Source organism: Pungitius pungitius, chromosome 17 (assembly GCF_949316345.1).
Source record: "Pungitius pungitius chromosome 17, fPunPun2.1, whole genome shotgun sequence".
In the NCBI taxonomy this organism is placed as follows: domain Eukaryota; kingdom Metazoa; phylum Chordata; class Actinopteri; order Perciformes; family Gasterosteidae; genus Pungitius; species Pungitius pungitius.
In genome coordinates, this window is record NC_084916.1 from 119,466 (window position 1) to 139,233 (window position 19,768).

The 19,768-nt window shown below is 42.5% G+C and overlaps 1 protein-coding gene across 5 annotated transcripts in view; it reads right to left on the reverse strand.

Annotated features, from left to right (window-relative positions):
- The window catches only part of LOC119219695 (sodium bicarbonate cotransporter 3-like), a 29,523-nt gene extending 11,991 nt beyond the window's left edge, over positions 1–17,532 (reverse strand). For 3 of the 5 annotated variants that reach the window (XM_062558523.1, XM_037475048.2, XM_037475041.2), the window contains exons 1-7: positions 17,372–17,532; positions 7,205–7,286; positions 5,718–5,867; positions 5,263–5,401; positions 4,655–4,815; positions 4,322–4,510; positions 3,032–3,400 (exon numbers count right to left, since the gene is read on the reverse strand). In XM_062558523.1, the coding sequence (XP_062414507.1) occupies positions 3,032–3,400; positions 4,322–4,510; positions 4,655–4,815; positions 5,263–5,401; positions 5,718–5,867; positions 7,205–7,286; positions 17,372–17,413 (1,132 nt within the window). In that variant the 5' untranslated portion in view covers positions 17,414–17,532. Of the gene's footprint in view, positions 1–3,031; positions 3,401–4,321; positions 4,511–4,654; positions 4,816–5,262; positions 5,402–5,717; positions 5,868–7,204; positions 7,287–13,281; positions 13,405–17,371 lie in introns of those variants that run through there. The other 2 variants (XM_037475045.2, XM_037475044.2) reach the window with 2 other exon arrangements.
- Positions 17,533–19,768: the final 2,236 nt, after the last annotated feature.

Genomic DNA, 19,768 nt, shown 5'->3' on the forward strand with positions numbered 1-19,768 from the left:
AATTAGGGAGTCAGGTTTATAATACACATTTTGAATCGGTAATATCTGGATTTATCTTTCAAGATTCTCATTTTTGGCTGCATGTGAAAGGACATTTTTTACTACAACCATCGCTACAGCATAGACGATAGATTTCACAAAGCACCTTTCGTATTTGCTGTTGAGCTCACAATTATTACATTCAGACCAGTCATGCTATGCTTATTTGCTAATTTTGTGTCAGCTTTAAGCTAAAAGGTGCGGTGTGCATTTGATGTTCCTGAACCTACTCAGACCTCTGCACCTTCAAGTGGCGATGCGCCGGTATGTTGTTGCATAATTGGGTGCACACTTCAACATTGCTTATCCGATTTGAGCCATACAGGAAACGCTAGCACTTGAGGTGACATGAGCGGGAGATGAAATGAGTGAGGCGTGGATTTGAATCAAAGGACAGCATTTGCATTCCATTGTCCAAAATTCTGAAGCAACACTTTTACCAGGGTCCCCCACCCACAAACTAATCAAGCCAATGTCAAACAGAAGACATTAGGCTTAAGAAGTGTGCTGCATTTTCAATAACAATTATCCCAAACCAAATTAAAATGAGCTGTATATAAACAGCATGTCCTTGTGCGAGTGATCAATACCCTTGACCTGTAATAACCACAGCGGATGCTGGGTAGCTGTGACTGCTCAACAGGAGCATGATTGCTCACATACCCGACAAAGCCTCATGGAATAAGGGAGGGATTAGCTTAGGTTGCAATCGCCAACATGCATTCAGGAAACTAATCCCTGGAATGCTCCTCCAAACTGGCCAGTCTAAATGTGGCGTCATAGCGCTCTCCATTAGTATGCGAAAAAGTACATTAAATAACTTAAATCATACAGCCTTTCAGACTCTTTCACAAAGCTGGCAGTTGTACACATGTATATAATGAGGATTGTATACAGACATATGTATGTTGAGTTAAGATGTTGCTATTCATGTTCATCTTTTACAAGATAAATGTTATAGAGAAATGAAAAGGATCTGAAAATGTAGAAACTGACTCTCTGCATGGCAGGTGTACAGGTATTCCATGACTTCATGCTCAATGGATCCATGGCCTTTATATGTATAAATAGCCAGCGGTCAAGGCAATAACATTTAGGGACGTCTTAAAAAGAAACTCGAGCCCAGTCGACTACAAATTATTTCTTTACTCGTTATTGACCTGTTATTCATAGCCAAATCATTTTAAACGGAACATTAATGATACTTTACTGTCCAACACTATTTATCTGTTCAATGCATACAGTTGCCGTTTTAAGTCAACATTGTACAAGAGAGCTGATTACACAACCTACTGTCCATAGACTGAGACGACAAAGAATTGGACCAATGACTAATGACCCACGCACTGAAGTCAAGATGCTGGTTTCTTGGTAAACACTGCGTTTGGAAAGAAGAGGGAACAATTACAGAAGCGCCTCAGCTATAATAAGACCACCCCAACCTTTCACATACAGCTCCCACCAAGTCATCGCTGGTTCTTATGACCCATACTTTGAAATGGAGCCGTTCCCAGAGGGAGACAGAGAGACGCACACACTACAAACGCCACCTATTAATAAACTGACCAGGTTTGGTTTTGGATGAACAAAAAGTCACTGCACGTGCCAATTCACCCACCCTAGTCCCAGGCTTATATTTAGCAGTGAGGCTGGCAGCAGTTACCCTCACTACTCTTACTCGGGTAAAAGTACAACTTCCAGCATGCGTGCCAACTGATGTAATGAGAAAAGCATGACATCTATATCTGTGTGTGCTCAAAATGGGGCCGTCACCTGGAGGGTAAAACCCGTATAGGGATGTCCTGACAAGTTTTATTTTAATTTTTTCCATCCATGTGAGGAATTAAAACTCTTAAACATTTTTAATACTTCATTATTAGAAATTATATTCTGAAATCAAATCAAACAGTCGCTCGAAAAATTAACAGCAGCAAGCGGAAAAATAATATCACCACTACGTGAACTTTGAGTTAAAAATTACATTTGGCGCCACAAAAAGGGCTTTTAAGTGCTCATGTGTGAAAAGTTGCTTTGCAAATCCAGCCCGTAGCGTTTTGTAACAATCTACACATCTCCATGTTTTTCATATGTGCTGTTTAATGCTATTAATTCTCTCAAAACTATTCTGAAAGCGCCAATGCAGGTAACATTTTCCTAAAGACGATCAAGCTTTTAATTGTGGCTCTCCGGATTGGATTTTACTGATTTCAATACAGCTCACTTGAGGTTTCATTTGTATTGGGAAACTGTGCAATCCACCCATATTTTGCACATGATAATCATCAGCAGATACCCAAGATTAAATGACAAACAAAAATGATTGGGACATCCCATCCAACTTGTCTTTGGCCGAGAAGAACGATGCAGTTCGGGAGAAAGACAGACCAAGATAAAAGATAAAAGCAGCCATGCAACGACGATGTTGGGGGTGTGACTGGGGAGAGAGCCAAGCAAGTCAGACGCTGTGGAATGTCTTGAAAATGTGTTTAGAAACAAAGAGAAGTTAAAATGGCAGAAAGAAGATATTAGTAGAAACGATTAAGTCAGTAGAATAGATGCAAAAAAAGAGTAGGGAGTGGAGCCAGAATCATGAGGCAGAGAGAAGTGTCAACAACTGTGGATAAATACAGTGGAAAAAGCATCTTAGCGAGTGAGCCTTGCTGTGGGTTATTGATGAGATGACCGCAGGTAAAATGGACAGTTTACACTAAAGTCAAAAATACACGTTTTCCAGTTTACCTGTAGTGGTAATCTAATCTAGATTATCTTTGGGGCAAGTTAAAGAGAAATCTGTCTCTGCTGTCCCATAGTTGGGAAGCTTACACCAAAACAATCTATTCTATTAGATAGCACAGCAAGTAAGGGAAACAAATGACAGATCTGAGACTTTGGAGTGAACCGTCCCTTAAGGCAGGCAGCAGAGCTTCCATGCTAGTGCTAGTGTTCTCTGTTCAAGCCGTGACTCACACTGGCAGGCTACACAGATATTTGCCTTCTAAGGGCATCATCTCGAGGCCCTGTGATGCCGAGGATGCTCGCCGGCTGATTTCCGGTGATGATGCATCTTCTTCTGCAGAGTTCTGTGGGTTGTCATCCTCAGGAGGTGATACCACCACTTCCGGGATGCCTTGAGGGCCAAGGCCTACGCCGTGGTTTTGGAAGGAGTGTCGGAAGGCGGACGGGGTATTTTGAGGGGTGGTGAGGAGCGCAGGGCCTGGGGCGTGCCCAGTGTTGGAGGAAGAGGGCAGGAGGTGGCTGAGCAGGATGGAGACCCTGGACTCTCGCCTCTGGGAGAGGTTGGAGACAGAGGAGGCTGCCCCTGCCTTGTGGAGAGAGAGATGTGAAGAGGACAGGCCCTCTCCTAACAGAGGAAACAACGGCAGGTAGGGGATAGGAGAAGGGAGAGAAAGGAGGAATAGGAACAAGGGATGGAGCAGAGAGGAAATAAATATGAGGTAGGAGTACATCACAGAGGTGGTATCTGGAGGAGCCATGGCCAGAAGGGGAGGGCAGCAAGAGCGGGGCAGAGGTGTAGTTAGAAAGGATTGCGCTCGAGCGAAAAGCACGGCTGTGCGGCAGAAGATACGAACGATGATTCACCGAGGCGTGTGGAAGGGTCCAAACTGCTCGGCTCATTATCCAAACAAACGAGTCATTCAACATGTCAGCGGTTGGGGTAAAACTTGAAGTTCAGAAAGACATGCATGCAGGAGGAGGAGTTAGCGCGATGTCAGTGTGCTGCTACCACAATAGACCAGTCAGAAATCCTACACCGTACTTACTTGTTTGACACAAGACATACATCAGCAGCCATCAATGTGACCTTTGTGTTTTTAATAACATTAGAAATGCAAGCCCAACAAGAACCACAGACACGGAAGTGGTGAATGTGATTCATCTTTCATTCTTACAAACCACAGGATCTTAAAATGCACACCATCCATCTACACCACTGCAGCCATGCCCGGTAATAACAAACACAATGCTAACTCCAGATGCAGGTAAAGCAATATTTCCTCAGTGTCAACCTTTGGAGTGAAAACAATCATCAATTCAATACCCCAAGCCAGGCCAGCAATACAGGTTAGCACAGTCAGTAGCACCCAGATTTCTCTTTCATTTCCAGGGCCGACTGAGATGACGCTCTAGATTTTACTCACTTTTGCCATCAACCTTCTACGATGGCATTGGGGGATTTGAATGGTGGATTTTTAGGGATAGTTCACCCCAGTGGTGGAAAATGTGGAGGAAAAAGAAATGCGAGTGCGTCGTTGGATCTCACCGTTTCTCTCGAGCAAGAGTGGGTCAGAATGTTTCTTGCCTATGTCAGCGAAGGAGCGCACCAGAGGGATGCGGTTGCTGAGTTTTCTCTCATTCTGGTGGTGGTGTTTCTTCAGCATGGCTTCCCGAACGTTTTCCCGTAAATCCTCCTTTAGCTGGCCTGAAGCCACCATGCTGTCTATCAGCATGTCTGAGTCGTACAAAGAAAGGAAGTTGGAACGATGTATGGACCATTGAATATCAAGTAGTGAAGTTATGTGGATTTACTATTCTAAATCATCACACTGCTACATAAGAAATACAGTAAAATGGCCTAGATTTTGACAAAAAGTACCTGCAATTTCCTCAATACTGTTGGCCCTCATATCCAGCATGACTGTGCCGTTGAGTATGCAGCTACGCAGTTCAAATAAGCTGTGTAGCGACAACGTAGCCACATAGGGCTTACTCCACCTCTCCCCGCCATCTTCCACGTCCTCTTCAAACTTCAACCACCTGAGCACAGGACAGATAGGAAACTTATTGAATAATAATATTTAAAAAAAACAAGATGAGCTACAGTTACCAGTCAAAGGTTTGGACACATTTCCTCATTAAAGTCAATGAGGAACAGAATGTTGCTGTAACTGTAACCACCAAGGCTGATTGTTACGAAAAGCCATTATCATGATGCCTAATCAAAATTTCCAGTCAGTAGAATTTTGGAATGCTAAAAAAGATATTTTACATACAAAAAATAAAATCTAAAAAGTAACATTTTGTACAGAGAGCATTGCTTCTCTTGCTAGAGCAACAGCTTACTTTACTTCATTTCCTGTCAGATACTGTATTCAAACGGGAAATACAGAAAGGGGCCCATTTAAAATGTCTACGTTGTCAAGTTGGAAACGGTCATGCCATCTTGCGGTTGTCGTCATGCCGTCAATTAAATGGCTTTCTCACCTGGCAGTCTCCTTCCATTCAGTGGCACCGCCATGTCTGAAGGAGAGCTCGTCCAGCTCAGTGAAGAGGTCGTGGGGGACGTGCTCCAGGTCATCGTCCTCTGTGCCTAGGATGAACTGGACCCGCTGGGATGGTGTATCTGCAAAAATAGTGGGGTACAAGGTCCTATTATTAAAAACAACAGTAAAACTATTCAGGCATTCAGTGTTATTAAAAAGTTAACCGGTAACGGTTTCCAACTTTTCCACCGATCTGCAGGTGGCAAAGAAATGCAGCAATGTGGAAACTAAATGGAAGCTTGACCTTGATTGTGAGGAAAAACCTGTGTATATGTGTAATAAACACACAGCTAAAGAGTGTATGTGAGACAGGTATTGAGAGAGAGAATAACAGTGGGTGTGTATGGTTTGGTTGTGAATGAACATATTAAGACATTTAGGATGAGCGCTTTCAACCATTTGTGGGGGATTCCCGGCCATCTTCTTTTCCCTCGTCAAAGTCTCTCTCTTTCTTCTTTCGGTGATGTCTGTGTCCTCGGTGGCGATGCCTCCTTTTGCCGTCCCTTCCAAGAGGAACATGGACACCTACGTACACTGCTCTGTGGCCTTGGAAGAAGGAAAGTGCAACACCAATAAGACACATTTTCCAGTCACAGTTTGGGAAAGAAAAACAAGCCAAAAAGCCTCTTCCAAAGAAAATCAAGGTTAAATAGTGTAAAACACAGAATGTTGTTTGTTTTCAGTAACATTTTCTGTATTAAGCAATCTAAATTCCACATATTAGCTGGTGAAGACAGAAACATTTTATAATGGAGTAGAAATACTTAATTACTTTCACATTGTCTTGACCTTTAGATAGATATATGGTTCTACTTACAACACAGTAAAGTCTGATGGAAAGTGTAAAACCTCAAGTCTGTCTATTTCTTGCCCTTTACACTCAGAGGACTTCTGCCTCAAGTAAAGCTAATAAACTGACAAAGCAAGAACTGTCGGATTCTTTCCAGAGGGAAGCAATAAGTCAAATGCAATATAAATTAAATTCTAAATTCCAAGGCTACAATTGTGAAAGTGACGATTAGGCCAACGAAAACAGTCACTGTCTCAGTCAGACACAACCCAAGTGAAAGACTGGCACTGAGATTTTAGGATAAAGACAGACAATATATGTCCATTTATTTTTCCTTCTCCTGATAATCTACTTAAAGGAAACCGTAGTATAACATTTTTTACCGTTCTGCCTACTTCCAAATTTACCCCCCCTCCCACCCCCCATTATTATTACTACCACACAGAAAGTGTGTTCTGAGACGCATAGCCCTATTTCTGCCCTACATTCTCTGCCAATACTCATTTCTCCCAGATGAGTAATCTCTTTTCAATTTGAGAAGGGAACCCAGAAGCAACAACACAAAGATGCAGTACTCAAGAAGTATGTAACACACGGTAAACATGAGCCAAACAGATGGAGGAGAAACAGAGACAAAGCCACAGTAGATGAAAGAGGAGGATGGAGTGAAAATAAACAGCTCGGCAGGAAGGGGCGCAGAGTGCTCCAGGGATGTCACAAAGGGGGAAGAGTAGGAAAAACTGAGATATTATTGAGTGTGTGTGGGGGGGTATGGTGTACCCACATAAAAGCAAAAGCAGTGGGCTGAGGGAGACAATGTAATGCTATGATCTCAACATGTGAACAGCACTCACACTTATCGTGTGAGCTATTTCACAATATTCATCTATTCATCATATAATCACATGGTCTATAACGGTGCAATATTCAATTTTATTAAATGTAAAAAGTGAATCAAGTTAGCCTTGTGTGTCATAGTTTAGGGAACAGCAGCGGGTAAATTAATGAAAACAAGATGAAGCAAAAAAAATTTTTAACTTAAAAGACACCAAGAACAGCAAGAATAATTCATTCATGTTGCTATTAAACTTACTTTCCAAATCTTCGCCTTCATAGTTTGATTGAGTGCTGAAGCTGCTCTTCCCATGGTCAACTAGTGCCTCCTCATCTAGACCCTGAGAACGACAGGAGGGGAGAGTGCATTTAAGAGACAGAAGGAATATAAAAAGAGCAAAGAAAGGGACATTCAGCGAGACATCTCATCATAGCACAATGTTAGGAACCGTGGCAGACTGAAGAAATACTGCTCAAGTCAAACCAATAGGACTGATCAAAACGTTGATCGATTGATGAACAGGAATGACAGATGTGGAGGTAAAATGTGGGGAAACGTGGCAGAGAAAATGTTCCCTTTATCCAGGGTTCTATTTTTCCTCAGACATCTTTTTCCAGTACTTTTCCGGTGATCTAGCTGGTTTGACTGCAGAGGTCTGAATCTTAAATAAGTGCAGTCTAATGCTTTAACTTTCCATTGAAATCATCTCTGATGTGCATAGAAATATGATAAACAAACAAAGTATTAACCAGCAGTGGCTAATATTCACATTTAAAGTGCAATACAGGTTTCATTATTCACGAGTTTTGGTCATTTGAGTTGCAATATGATCTAACCTGCATGTGTTACCAAGTGACATGAGCCAAGAGTGTGATCCTAGGGTTTTCACAACAAAACTAAAGTTCTCTCATTCACATTATCGGGATCTAGAACATAAATTAACCCCTCAAATGGTAATATTGTCCAATTTGATGGTTTGTGATACAAAGCCTAGTCGTTCATTTGAAAAATGAGGATGTTAAATCAATGTTCCAGGAAAACAAACCTTTTCACTCATTTCCCCTTCATGTGAAAACAGGTGGGGGAGGTGTGTGTCTGCATTGAGCTCAACTCTCAGCCTGCCCACATGATAGACATCCAATCAAATGAGAAGGGTTTGATTCAAATCCCTCTTGCGTTCCTCTTTGTATACAACATTTTTAAACAAATATTTGGTGTCTGTGTGAAATACGAGATGGTAACTTTCGTTTCACTTTGACCACATGGATACGGTCTCCGATTACTATTGCATGTGTGGCAAATATGGAACTAGAATCTAGTTAACTAGAAAAGTAGCAATGTTTTAAGGCAAAGCACACAAGCTGGGGTGAAAACATGCCTGCTTTATGAGTCTTGTTCTCAAGCTTCTTAAAATACCACTTTCATAAATCTCTATGTGTACAAACACCAGTTTATGTCCCATCATGGATCCGATGCATTGCCGGTTAAGTGGAGAACCTGGTCTGTTGTGCCCTCCACTTCACATTGCACCATACAATTTAAGACCAAATGATGCAACCTGTCACATAGCTTTGTCCAAAATAAACTCCTAGTCCATCACCGGTCCAGGGAGGCAATTGGCCACTACACACTAAAACCACAGCTGTGGTTGGGCTACAAGAGCAGTGCCAGTGGGGAGGGCAGAAGAATTGCCAGGTGGGTAAGTAAGGCTTCCAATCAGCAATATTAATATATATAGTTGACAAAAGGCCGATGCATCTCTTGCTAGATCTACAGTCAGACAAGTCAAGCATGGGCTTCTTTCCAGCATGGATCCAGAGGGCGTCGAAAGGTTTAAATATGTCACAAAACTTGTCTGAAACTAATGTGCGAGAAGCTAAGCAGCAAGTCAAATTATCCAAGTTAATGAGGATCAATACAACAGTATAGTGCACAATAATTGCCAGACACAGTGACAGTTGGAAACAAATGGAACACTGTAGCCGTAAATATTAGCTCAGCGTTTCCTGACCCGTCCACAGAGACGCGTGAGCTGCCACACGCCACAAACATTACTCATGGTATAAGCTATATTCAGATCTAACTACTAGCAAAACAGATGTCTGTCAGGGTGAGGAATTGTGATCATGAGCCCCTCGATTGTCACCAGGGAACAGCACGTCACCTCTAGTTCAAAGAGTGAAAGCATTCATGGAGTCTGGGGAGTGATAAACCCTGCCTGGCTTTTCTGAAAAGCACTTGAGATATCAATCAAAAGAGTGGTAGGCAACACCGGCAGGCAACCTTAAGACAACACAATCAAATCATTAAGCAAAGTGTCCCTCTGCAGAGGTTCTTTGTGTTCTACCCTCCGGGCCCCTCATTTTCTATTCTTTCTCACAGGGGTGTCTTGTGAGATTACGGTTATAATAAAGTGGTGAAAATCTGTGTGTGTGTGTGTAAATAACCACTATTTCGGCTCTTTTATTTGTTTGTGTGTGAAATTTAACAAACGTCGGGCCAGCGAACAGTGTTGTGTTCGGGTTCCTGACATCAAGCGTCGGCGCACACAGCTTGGTCCCTTACAGATGGGTTCCGAGACCGCAATTACACCGACTTATCTGCTGCTGGCCCGATCAGTTGGGAAAGAACAATATGACGTAGAACCAATGACCCCAGTGGCTTAGTTTCAGTTGTGTAGTTTGCTGAAAAAATTAAACTGAAGACTGGGTGAAAACAATAGTTTTTTTCATCAAATGTGTTGTTTGAGGTGAGTCACTGAGCGAATGGTGGCATCAAACCCCACTACACCAGTTTTATCTGCTGTAGCTTTTAAAACAGTCAAAGTCCATGTAATTTACTAATAATGCTAGTCAATCATTAATAAAGGGGCCATGAAAGACAGAGATCTTAATGTTTCCGTTATCTACTTTCCCCCGCGTGCTCTTTACATAAAGGAAATCATAAAAGGCTTTTATATCCTTACTGTAATTACTGTTACAGCAGATGGTCAACTCAACATTCAGAAAGGTATTATCCAGGAGTGAACACATGAAGCACAAGATACATTTTGTAATATGATCCATTGTAAAATGCGAATGTTCACATTTAGGATATGCTTGTTGGGGAATTCTGTCAATGACTGTACACCAAGGCGTTAGTCATCAAGATATGAATAACTCACATTTTTGGTGTTATCATTCTTTTTTAGAAAACAGGGATGCAAGCCCATCGCTGGTCAAAAAAGAGAGGTAATTGAAGCTCTCACCCCGCGGTAAATATCCATATACTTACATTGCCACTAACCCCCCGACATCCCCGGCCCACCCCTACAGGCACAAAGAGTAAAATCAAGGATCGCACCAGTTGCCAGTATGATATTATTGCAATTGTCAGACAATTTTATGCCACTAATAACAATATAATAGCAAAGTAATACAAGTACACTATTTCAAAGAACATTTTATTTGTCAGAATAGTTAGATTTTAGAATCAGACTGTGAAAAAGATATATATAAATTAGGGCCGGGACTTTAGCGCGTTAATTAAGATTAATTAATTACAATGTGAATTAAGATTAATTAATTACACAAAAAATAACACATTAAACATTTTTTACGCATTTTTACACTTATTTTTTGCACCGCGGAACGTTTCTCACTGGATGAGTTTCGGGGGGACAGATTATACTGGAGCACCAACTAGCGTCCATGACTTCAGACAACAACAAACCACAGTGAACATGAACGAAGAAGCTGACGAGACCGTGTTGTGTGGCCCCGTGAATGGGAAATCTTATTATAATAAACACACGGATGGAAGCGTCGATAAGAGCGTGGTTGTGTGCAAGCTGTGCAACAAGGAATTCACATCGAGCCTCAAGTATCACCTCAACGCTAAACAATTAGCAGCTAGCGTGGACGTACAAGGACCCACACCCAACCCACACTGCACCAGAGGACTGGTTTAAGGACCAGGGTAACTAAGTCCACGTCTGAAAAAATAACCAATGTTCTGAATGTACTTGAAAGTATTGGTCTACTTAAAAAAACCTAGTTTACAGAAGGTCTACTTACCTATAGGCTACCTGAATTTCTGAAAGTACTATATTTCTAAATATGCTATTTCTACACTTGTCTGCTGGAATTGGTTGAACAAAAATAAAAATCCATGTGAAAAAAATTACTTCTCACTGACTCAGGTCAAATATTTATGCAATTAAATGTGATTAATTGCATTTAATTAATTACAAAGCCTCTAATTAATTAGATTAATAATTTTAATCGAGCCCCGGCCCTAATATAAATAGAACAAAAAAATTCCATAAGTGCAAGGGAAACAGAGCAGGGTTGAGAAAATGTGTACAGCGGAAAGGCGCGGCGGGGAGGTTTAACCCTGGGCGACGCGCTCCGAGGCTGCAGGGAGAGACGAAGCGGCCCGGTCCCGCTAACAATCGGCCGGTCTGGGAGGCGAACGAGCAGTCCGGAGGAACCAACAGTAGTTCAGGATGAAAGACTGGGCGGATGGTTGCTGTTTTAGGTGAGATCTTAGTTGTGTGGACGTTCATTTAGATGGAAAATGAATATCGCAACACCAAAAATGATTGCAAGCGATTATAGAGAGTGTGCGCTATATCAATTTATCGCATATTGCGACAGGCCTATGGCTAATGAAACTTTGAGATTTCCATTATTTTTGGTCAACTTTTGGCGCGCAAATTACTGTTGATGAAATTATAATCAGACCCCCCCCTTAAAAAACCTCTTCAGATCTGCATAATTCACACAAGTCACCCAAACAGCATGAAAAAGCGGGAGGTGCCGAAAAGCACGCTGTTTGCAAGAAATGTGTTTCGCAAAACGTGACACAAAACAGCGCCACAAAAGGTCAAAAACTCCACATGGAAATTATTTTCTTCATTAGTTTGCATCATCTTATTGTCAGATGAAAGGGGCATATTAGAAACTGCATTTAAATTGAGCGGCTGGAACCAGAAAATATTTGGCAGGGTTGGCCTAAAAGATGAATTGAGCACTAAAACAGTAGTTGCCTACGAATTTTCTGACGATTGACTGATTGCTTTATCATTGCATACAGTTCTACATTTTAAAGTAATGATCTTATTCACTGACAACATGGATGTTAACCTCACTTCTGTTCATAAGTCTGAGTGGGAGAGATATCGACCATGCAGCTGCCAAATGCCTCTTCAGCCAACCAGTCAGTGAATAAAACAAGCAGCCACCCAACACTTCACTGGGACCTGATCCAATCGATAGAGACTGACGTAAGAGAGGTGTTACATAGTGAGAGACCCGTCCCTCCAAATAACTCAATATCTCTGTCTTACAATGCCAACATTCACAATTACATACTACGTATGAGAATACTTACATTTATTTACTGCCAAATAATGGTCAATTATGTAACCAATTAAATGATGTCTGAAAACAGAAAAGACCATTGACGCATTACAGATGGCTGTTATCCAAACTCCTTACATTTAATTATATGCACAACTAGTATCTTTCCATTTTCACAAATATAATTTGGGGAAATGGTTTTTAGGAAGGCAAAAACAGCATCAACGGTACCCCACAGGTAGTAATTCAATAATTTGATCAGGCAGCCACATTTAGCTCTTGCAAACTAGCTATTAAATTATTGACTTCCCTGGAGCCCATCACCATGTTTGGACAGGGCAACACTAAGAAGGCAAGGCAGTCACAAGCGTGTGGCTGATCTCCAATGTCTTGTGAGTGTAGGTCTAGTTTTATCTTAGTTTAAATCAGTGTCCATTGGATGCACTCAGTATTCCCAAACATGCACAGAATTTGCAGACAAACACAAAAGATGGAAACCATCCGCTCTCTGCCTCACACATATTTTGCCTCTGGTGTTGATCATTTTGCCTTTTGCAATGTGGAATAACTGGAAGCATTTGATTAGGATTCATTTTAGTTGAATTGACCTTCTAGTCTAGACGTCATCTCTATTGACAGCATGGTTCTTGTTTGTGTTCAGACACCCCCCCCCCCCCCGCCTCCTCCTCTCTCCCTTCCTATTCTCCTTGTCCCACTCCCTCAAGCAGCCATAACTGTCTCCATCGGTTTTCAATGCTTTCCTGTTCCTCAAAGGCAATTAAACAGTGGAACGGAAATGCTTCCATTCAAAAAGAAACATGATGGTGGTCTGTACCGACCAGCTGCCCCATTCATTCACACAGAACACGAGAGGACAAACCAACCGAAAAGACAACTGTGGCAAGAACACTGCCTGGCTGTCACGTTTTACACTTGGAAGGGAGCCAGGATCTCTGCGAGCACACACACACACACACACACACAAACACGTACCGTCAGCACATGCTCCCCTTCGTTTTGATCATCCATTTAGACTAAAACATCAGCAGAGCAAAGGCAGCAAGGACGTCAAGCCAGACAGATCTCTGTTGGGTGTGCGAGAGCAGAGACGCTGTCTGTTCCCTCTTCCTCTGCTCATCTCTTTATAGAGAGAAAGGAGGAGGAAAGAGAGAGAGAGAGACACGCTTCAACACACGGTGCTCTGCTCTCCCCCGTCAGCGCTCTTTACTCAGCGGCCAATCCCACCGTGCCACCATGAATATTTTATTCTCCCAGGGCTTTAAAAACGCACCCCTATATACACTGAGGACTTACACCCACATTGAGGACAGTCATCTGCTCACCCACTGAGGTATTCAGGTCACAAATGAAGATCCCACCTCCAACACAGGTCTTTCGACAACTTGTAATTTTACAAAGAATTATGGCTCATTTGTGTTTTGGTCACAACCAAGAACTTTTACACAAGTAGGGCACAAGGAAGTTAAGCAGTTGACTGTTTTCTAATTGAAGAAACGGTGTGGATCTTTACAGGGGGACCCATCTGATGCAGAATACATACCAGTCGGCTCTAAGCAAGCACAAAATCTAAAACGCAGAGGGGGACCAAACTGAAAATGAAGATACAAACCTAGAAACAGAAAGAGTGCCCTCTAAAGGCGGAACCTTCTGCCTGGGGCAAATTTGACTAAACAAGCTGACGGCTGTACTGGAAAAAAATAAGAAAAAATGAGAACCAACAGCCACATGTGGCTAGCATCCAAATGAGTGGGAAAATTCCAATATAATAGTACCTACAATTATTATATAATAAGGAAAAGTCAATATAGCCTGCATCACAGATTTTCCTCTAATCTTTTAGCTCTTCAACATATTGTGTTGTATGCACCATGACTATTTGTTTTGACAGGAGAATATAGACAGGATTTTATAAAGTCCATATTCAAACCCTGCTTAAGGGCAATCCAAAAAGATTCAGTTTGTGACAAATTTCCATGTAGCTCTCAACACAGCTGACCCAGAGGCTCCTACATACACTGCTAAGAAGATTAAATGTCCAAGGTACAATAAAGCGCTGACAGGGTTAATAGCGTTTACCTAAGTAAACTTGTACATTGAAGACAATCGAACATTGGATTATCAAAAAAGTGGCATTCCTGCTTTTTTGTCGGTCAAATAGCTAATTACTTGACGGTACTCCAGCTGTAAACATATTCACCCCTCAAGCCAAACACTAAGTTCTGCTTCTCGTAAAGAGATTAAGGATTTTTTTGGCGGGGGGATGCATGTGCACAGTGGTAATTCACAGGAGAGGGGTTTTGGGGTCACGCTCCCATTATATGAACTACATCGATTGAATCAGACCACACCTAGCAGAGCGAGGTTGATACGTTTTGTATGGTTTCTTGTAATCGGATGAACTTACAAATCCTGCTCACTTGAAGGACAAAACCATACTACCATCATGCAGATTAATACAATCTAGGGCCCTTTGATCTCCTTGTCTGTGTTATATTCATGAAATGACATCCAAGGCTTTAATTGTTGCTCCCAGGAGGCTGCTCTGAATCCCCTGGGTAGTGAGGGGACTAAGGGACTAACCTAAAGAGCAGCTTAATTATGTAAAGGTATTGAACTTTGTCACGGCAAGTTAGAAAAGCTTTCCAATTCGCCTTTCCTGTAGAATCCCCAAAATAAAAACATGTTATTTGAGTAAGACAAAGATAGAAAACATAGTGGTGTCAATATTTAACTCATGTTGTGGGCTCCATTGAATGGGTAAATCAATGCTTGTCTGTTTAAATTGCATCGTACTTTCAGAAAGTAGATTTCATTCTTGCGGAAAGTAGATCTGGTACAATATAAACGAACATGCTCTGTGTTGTATAAAATAATTGAACTAGAGCTGGGTACGGAAGGAGTTCATTATCGAATTATCTTAATAGCGTAGCTGAATGGTACACGGCACCATCAGACTGCCAAAAAGCACATTATATGTAATTTCCCATTCAAAGCCATGTCTGCCATACAGTGAGTAAGCTTAATAAAACACTCACTAAGCCCACCAGTAAGCGCTGAGCCAATAATAGTGCGGCTCATAGAGCCGACACGGGCTGGACTAAAACCTATCTTTTACTGGTGGAACAGCGGGACGCACAAATCCTCCTTCTACTGGCAAGACGGCAAACACCTGATCTTAAATCCATGGAGAGATCACACGTCAGTGCTGGTACGACTGCACACCAATGGGGGCAGGGTTCACAGACCCGCAGCTTAGGTTAACCGATGACCAACTTTTCCGTAGGTGTGAATGAGCGTGAATGGTAGTCTACCTATACATGTTCACCATGTGATATTTTGGCTGCTTGTCTAGGCTGCTCTTTGCCTTGGTCCAATGTCAACTAGGATTGACTCCAGCCCTACAAAGACCCTGAACGGGATAGGTGGTTAAAGATAATTGATGAAGTGTGCGTTTATTACAAGGACAAATTGTAAACCTCTAAAAGCACCGTTGTAACCCTTTGGGCGTTTTTAGCATCTCAGCCTTTCCACCTCGTCTTTCAGATACAATTGACTCGCATGGCCCATTACATTGAGGTGCTGCTCCATCTAATCTTTGGCCACTATGATTGCCACTAAGCAGTCATAGGATTAGCCCTGCAAAACAAAAGGCAGTCAGAGACTAATGCAGGTCGCTTAAACACAAAGCCAAAGCTGTCTAAGTAGCCGTCTATAAATGCCACAAACACCCCGAGATGATAATCGGTGGCATCAAGGCAGCGGAACAACATCTACTAAACAACATGGTGTGTCGCGTGTCCCCATGGCCCCTTGATAGGACACAAAGTTGTCTTACATGTAGACGATGAAGACATTGAGGCCAAACTAAAAGCAACAGCACCAGCTCCCTAATCAGTTTCAGTTCAGGGACTTTCTCTTCACAAAATCATCGCTCAGCAACCCCAGATATTACAAGGGCCTCTGTGAAACCAGCTGTGTGTGTACAACATGCACGTGGGAGCTAAATGTCAGAATCAAAAGCTTAACAGAAGGCAATTGCAAGGAATCAAGCAGTTGTGTGGCCGCCTGTGTCACAGTGAAAGTGTTGACGTGCACGGCTGGGGACGGAGTACACAACTCCTTTTCGGGGGGGGCGGCCCGGGGTCGAGTTTCCTCGGACACGTGCACGTGGCGAAGCCCCACACACAAACATAGTAGTGGAAAACCCTACACTGGCACTGATGTCAGACAGTCAGCACGCCGTTTAAGACGTAGCTCATGAGCCCAATCTCGATTTGGGGGCGTTCACGCTCGCTGCCCATTATTGTGCGTGCGCGCGCGCGCGTGACGTTCAAAGCAGCAGCAAAAGGACAGGATGTGAGGCTCTACTCAGCGGCTTCCCTCTAGGCGGACATGCCGTCGAAGTAAAATTAGCAGCGTTTCCCGACTTGGAAATGTCACACAGGAAGGCTCATCTGTTATGGGCGCATTTGATATGGAAATTAGCCTTTTTATTTCTGTAATCTTAGCTGCCGATCGTATCTGCTGCCTAGCTAGCACACATAGCATGCAGTGAGGGACGGGTGGACCTGTTGAACGTGAGGAGGGAAATGCTACAAAGCTGGAACAAACGTTACGTTAATTACCCCCACGCGTCACCAAAGCCTTTCGTTTGGCTTTGTGTCCGTTTGGGCTCGTTAGAGTGCGCGGGCCGACAGTTATGAGCCAAACAGGAAAGCAACTGATTGAACTAAAGTTATAACGTCACTTAACGAGCTTAACTGTGCTTGTGCCCCCTCGGCTACTTCATTAACGCTAGCAGGTGCTATCTGAAAGAAAAATAAAAAACTAGTGAAGAGCAACTTAAAAAAACCTCAACACCTCGGGCAGAGAAATCCAACCCGAACATGTACCCATGCCACGTGTCAGAAGTAAAAAGCCGGCTAACAATAGCAGCCGCCGGATGGTGTCTCAGCGAATCTGACTCCCGAGCATCACTGGAGCACGTTACTTCTAACGCGGACAAAGAGACACACAGATGTAATGGTGGACTAACGGTTAACTGTAATGGGCGGGCACTTACTGTTCTCAAGAGGGGCCTCATTTGTTCCGACGGTTCGTCCATTTCGCCGGCCGCCGGCCTTCTGTCCGCTAGCTCTTTTATTTGTAACAGTTGCTGTAACGGAAAGTCCCGAGCCGGTAAACAGTAGTGCGTGAACTGTGAGGAGAGGAACCGTTTCCCCCAACGACACGGTAACGACACGCCTTCAAAATGATTGACAGTACAGAAGGCCAATTGTCGTGTAATACCCGGCGTTCTCAGCCAATCAAATCTAAATACGTAACGATGTGGGCAGGGACAGGGTTTTTTTGTGTGTGCTTTTTATAACTTCATTAAACTTGCTGGGACAGTGCACTTCCATGGCCGTTTGAAATTTAAGTTGTTCAAATGAGAGTTGTTGAAATAAATACAACTTATTGAGAAGTCTAGAATGTTTCATGTCTTAAACTGTGTATGAACATGATACTTCTCGCCATTAAAGGTATCTTGGGTTTGATGTTCTTGGCACTACAGTCTGAATGAAGACTAAAAACAAAAACATACAGGAACTAATTGATATATTATATCACACGTTTGTTTTTGTTTTTTGTAACTCAGAACAAGAAAAATGGCACAACCAACTGACAATTCAAATGTAAGGTAATAGATACAGATAGTAGCCCACGGTTGTATTTAGTTTAATAATTACTAAGCATTCAAACGCTGTAGATTAAAATATACACAGACTTACTTTTAAATAAGTGACTAACTATAAAGTGTTTAACATAAGAGTTTTCTGTTAATGTGCCAGCCTTTTTTGACAAAAAAATTGATGTCGGCATATGCCTACAGATCCTCCAATCTTCATATTACAGTACATTAAATTTATATAAGCCATTTAAAATGTCAGATTTAATGTGAAACCTTCTTATAATCCCTTCCGATTTTTACTGTCATCCATTTTCCTAAAACAACCTCTGTTGATCATGTATTATAATTTGCAACTTTGTAATAATTAATTCCTACCAGCAGATGGCAATGCTGCATCAACCATATATCGTGTCAGAAAGCATCCCACCACCACAAATGAACGTTCTCTCTTCAGTTCTACCACTGCTTTTGTTTTTTAATTAGCCAAGTGAAACCACCTACTTTTAAACCATCAGAAATATGGTGTGATTAGGATGTGGTGAATCTCAAACGTAAAAGAATAGTGTTCTGAGGCTCGATGTAAAATATGATAGGTCAAGTCAAGTTGATACACAGTAGTAAAAATTCAAAAGTTAATTTACTTATTATTTCGCAATTCTTTTGTGAGCGTGTCATACGTTGTATTGACTGCGACTACAATTACAGTTAGAACAGAATTCATGCGTGGGCAAACTGCAAAAGTAGTCTGTTTTTTCAGAGGAGTTCATGGGTGTCTTCCTTTAAATAGAGGCCCGTGCCTCACCCACACATCAACCTCCGGCATCATCACGCAGCAGCTCCGAAATAGAACGGCGAGGTGGGAGATCAAACTATCACCTCTTAATTGTACCCTGAGTCTTAAAGATGCTGAGAGCCCATTAGCACACAACGAAGAGTGCTGTGTACAGCTCCTAAACATGCACTCGCATAATGAAGCTAAGAGATGAGTCAGAAGTTAGACAAGTGGAAGATGCGCCACACTGGCATCCACCTGTGCTGTGGGACTCGTGGCAAGAGATGCAAGCTGCAAGGTGTGGTGATGCTTGAGAAAGAAAGTTTTCTCTTTTGAAGCTTCAAAAAGAAAAAGAATGGAGAATTTAGTTGTACTGAGCACAGAGAGAGAGGAATTACAAACCTTGTCTCTTAATCTCAAATGTGAAATACAAAAGTAATTGCGGCAAAACTGCAAACGTTATTTTCACTTACTCTTGAGCAGCAAGATGCAACAGTTCGAAGGGAGTGACATGTTAGGTGCAAGCCACCAAATTAATATTGACCGTGTCATGTTTTGTCCCAGAGGCAGGAGAAATGAAGAGTCCCTCTCTCCCAGAAGGTTTAGTGGATGGTGTTTTTTCTCCAGTGGCAAGGCTTTCTTATGGCGCCAGGACAGAAAGACCAGAAAGTGACATACCCAAATCTGTCGGAGCGCTCCATCAAAGTGCCAATGCATTGATTTTGACCACAGATCTATTCCACGCGACTGCCTGTGCACGCCCTAACCCAAAACATCGCTCTCAAGACAAGGGTCCTGCTGCAGCCTTAGTGCCCCTGGAACCTGTTCAACTCCTGTGGGAGAGGAGGTGGGATGGGACCAGCATGGTGTACCCAAATCGACTGAGGGACGGGTAAATGGTGGCGGTGGTCAGAAGGGGGAAAGAAAGGGACGGGGGGGTCCTGCCTGTTGAGGTGCATCCCGACGCCCTCGAGAGAGAACACGGGGTTTGAAATCAATGTGCTGTTAAGTGCAGT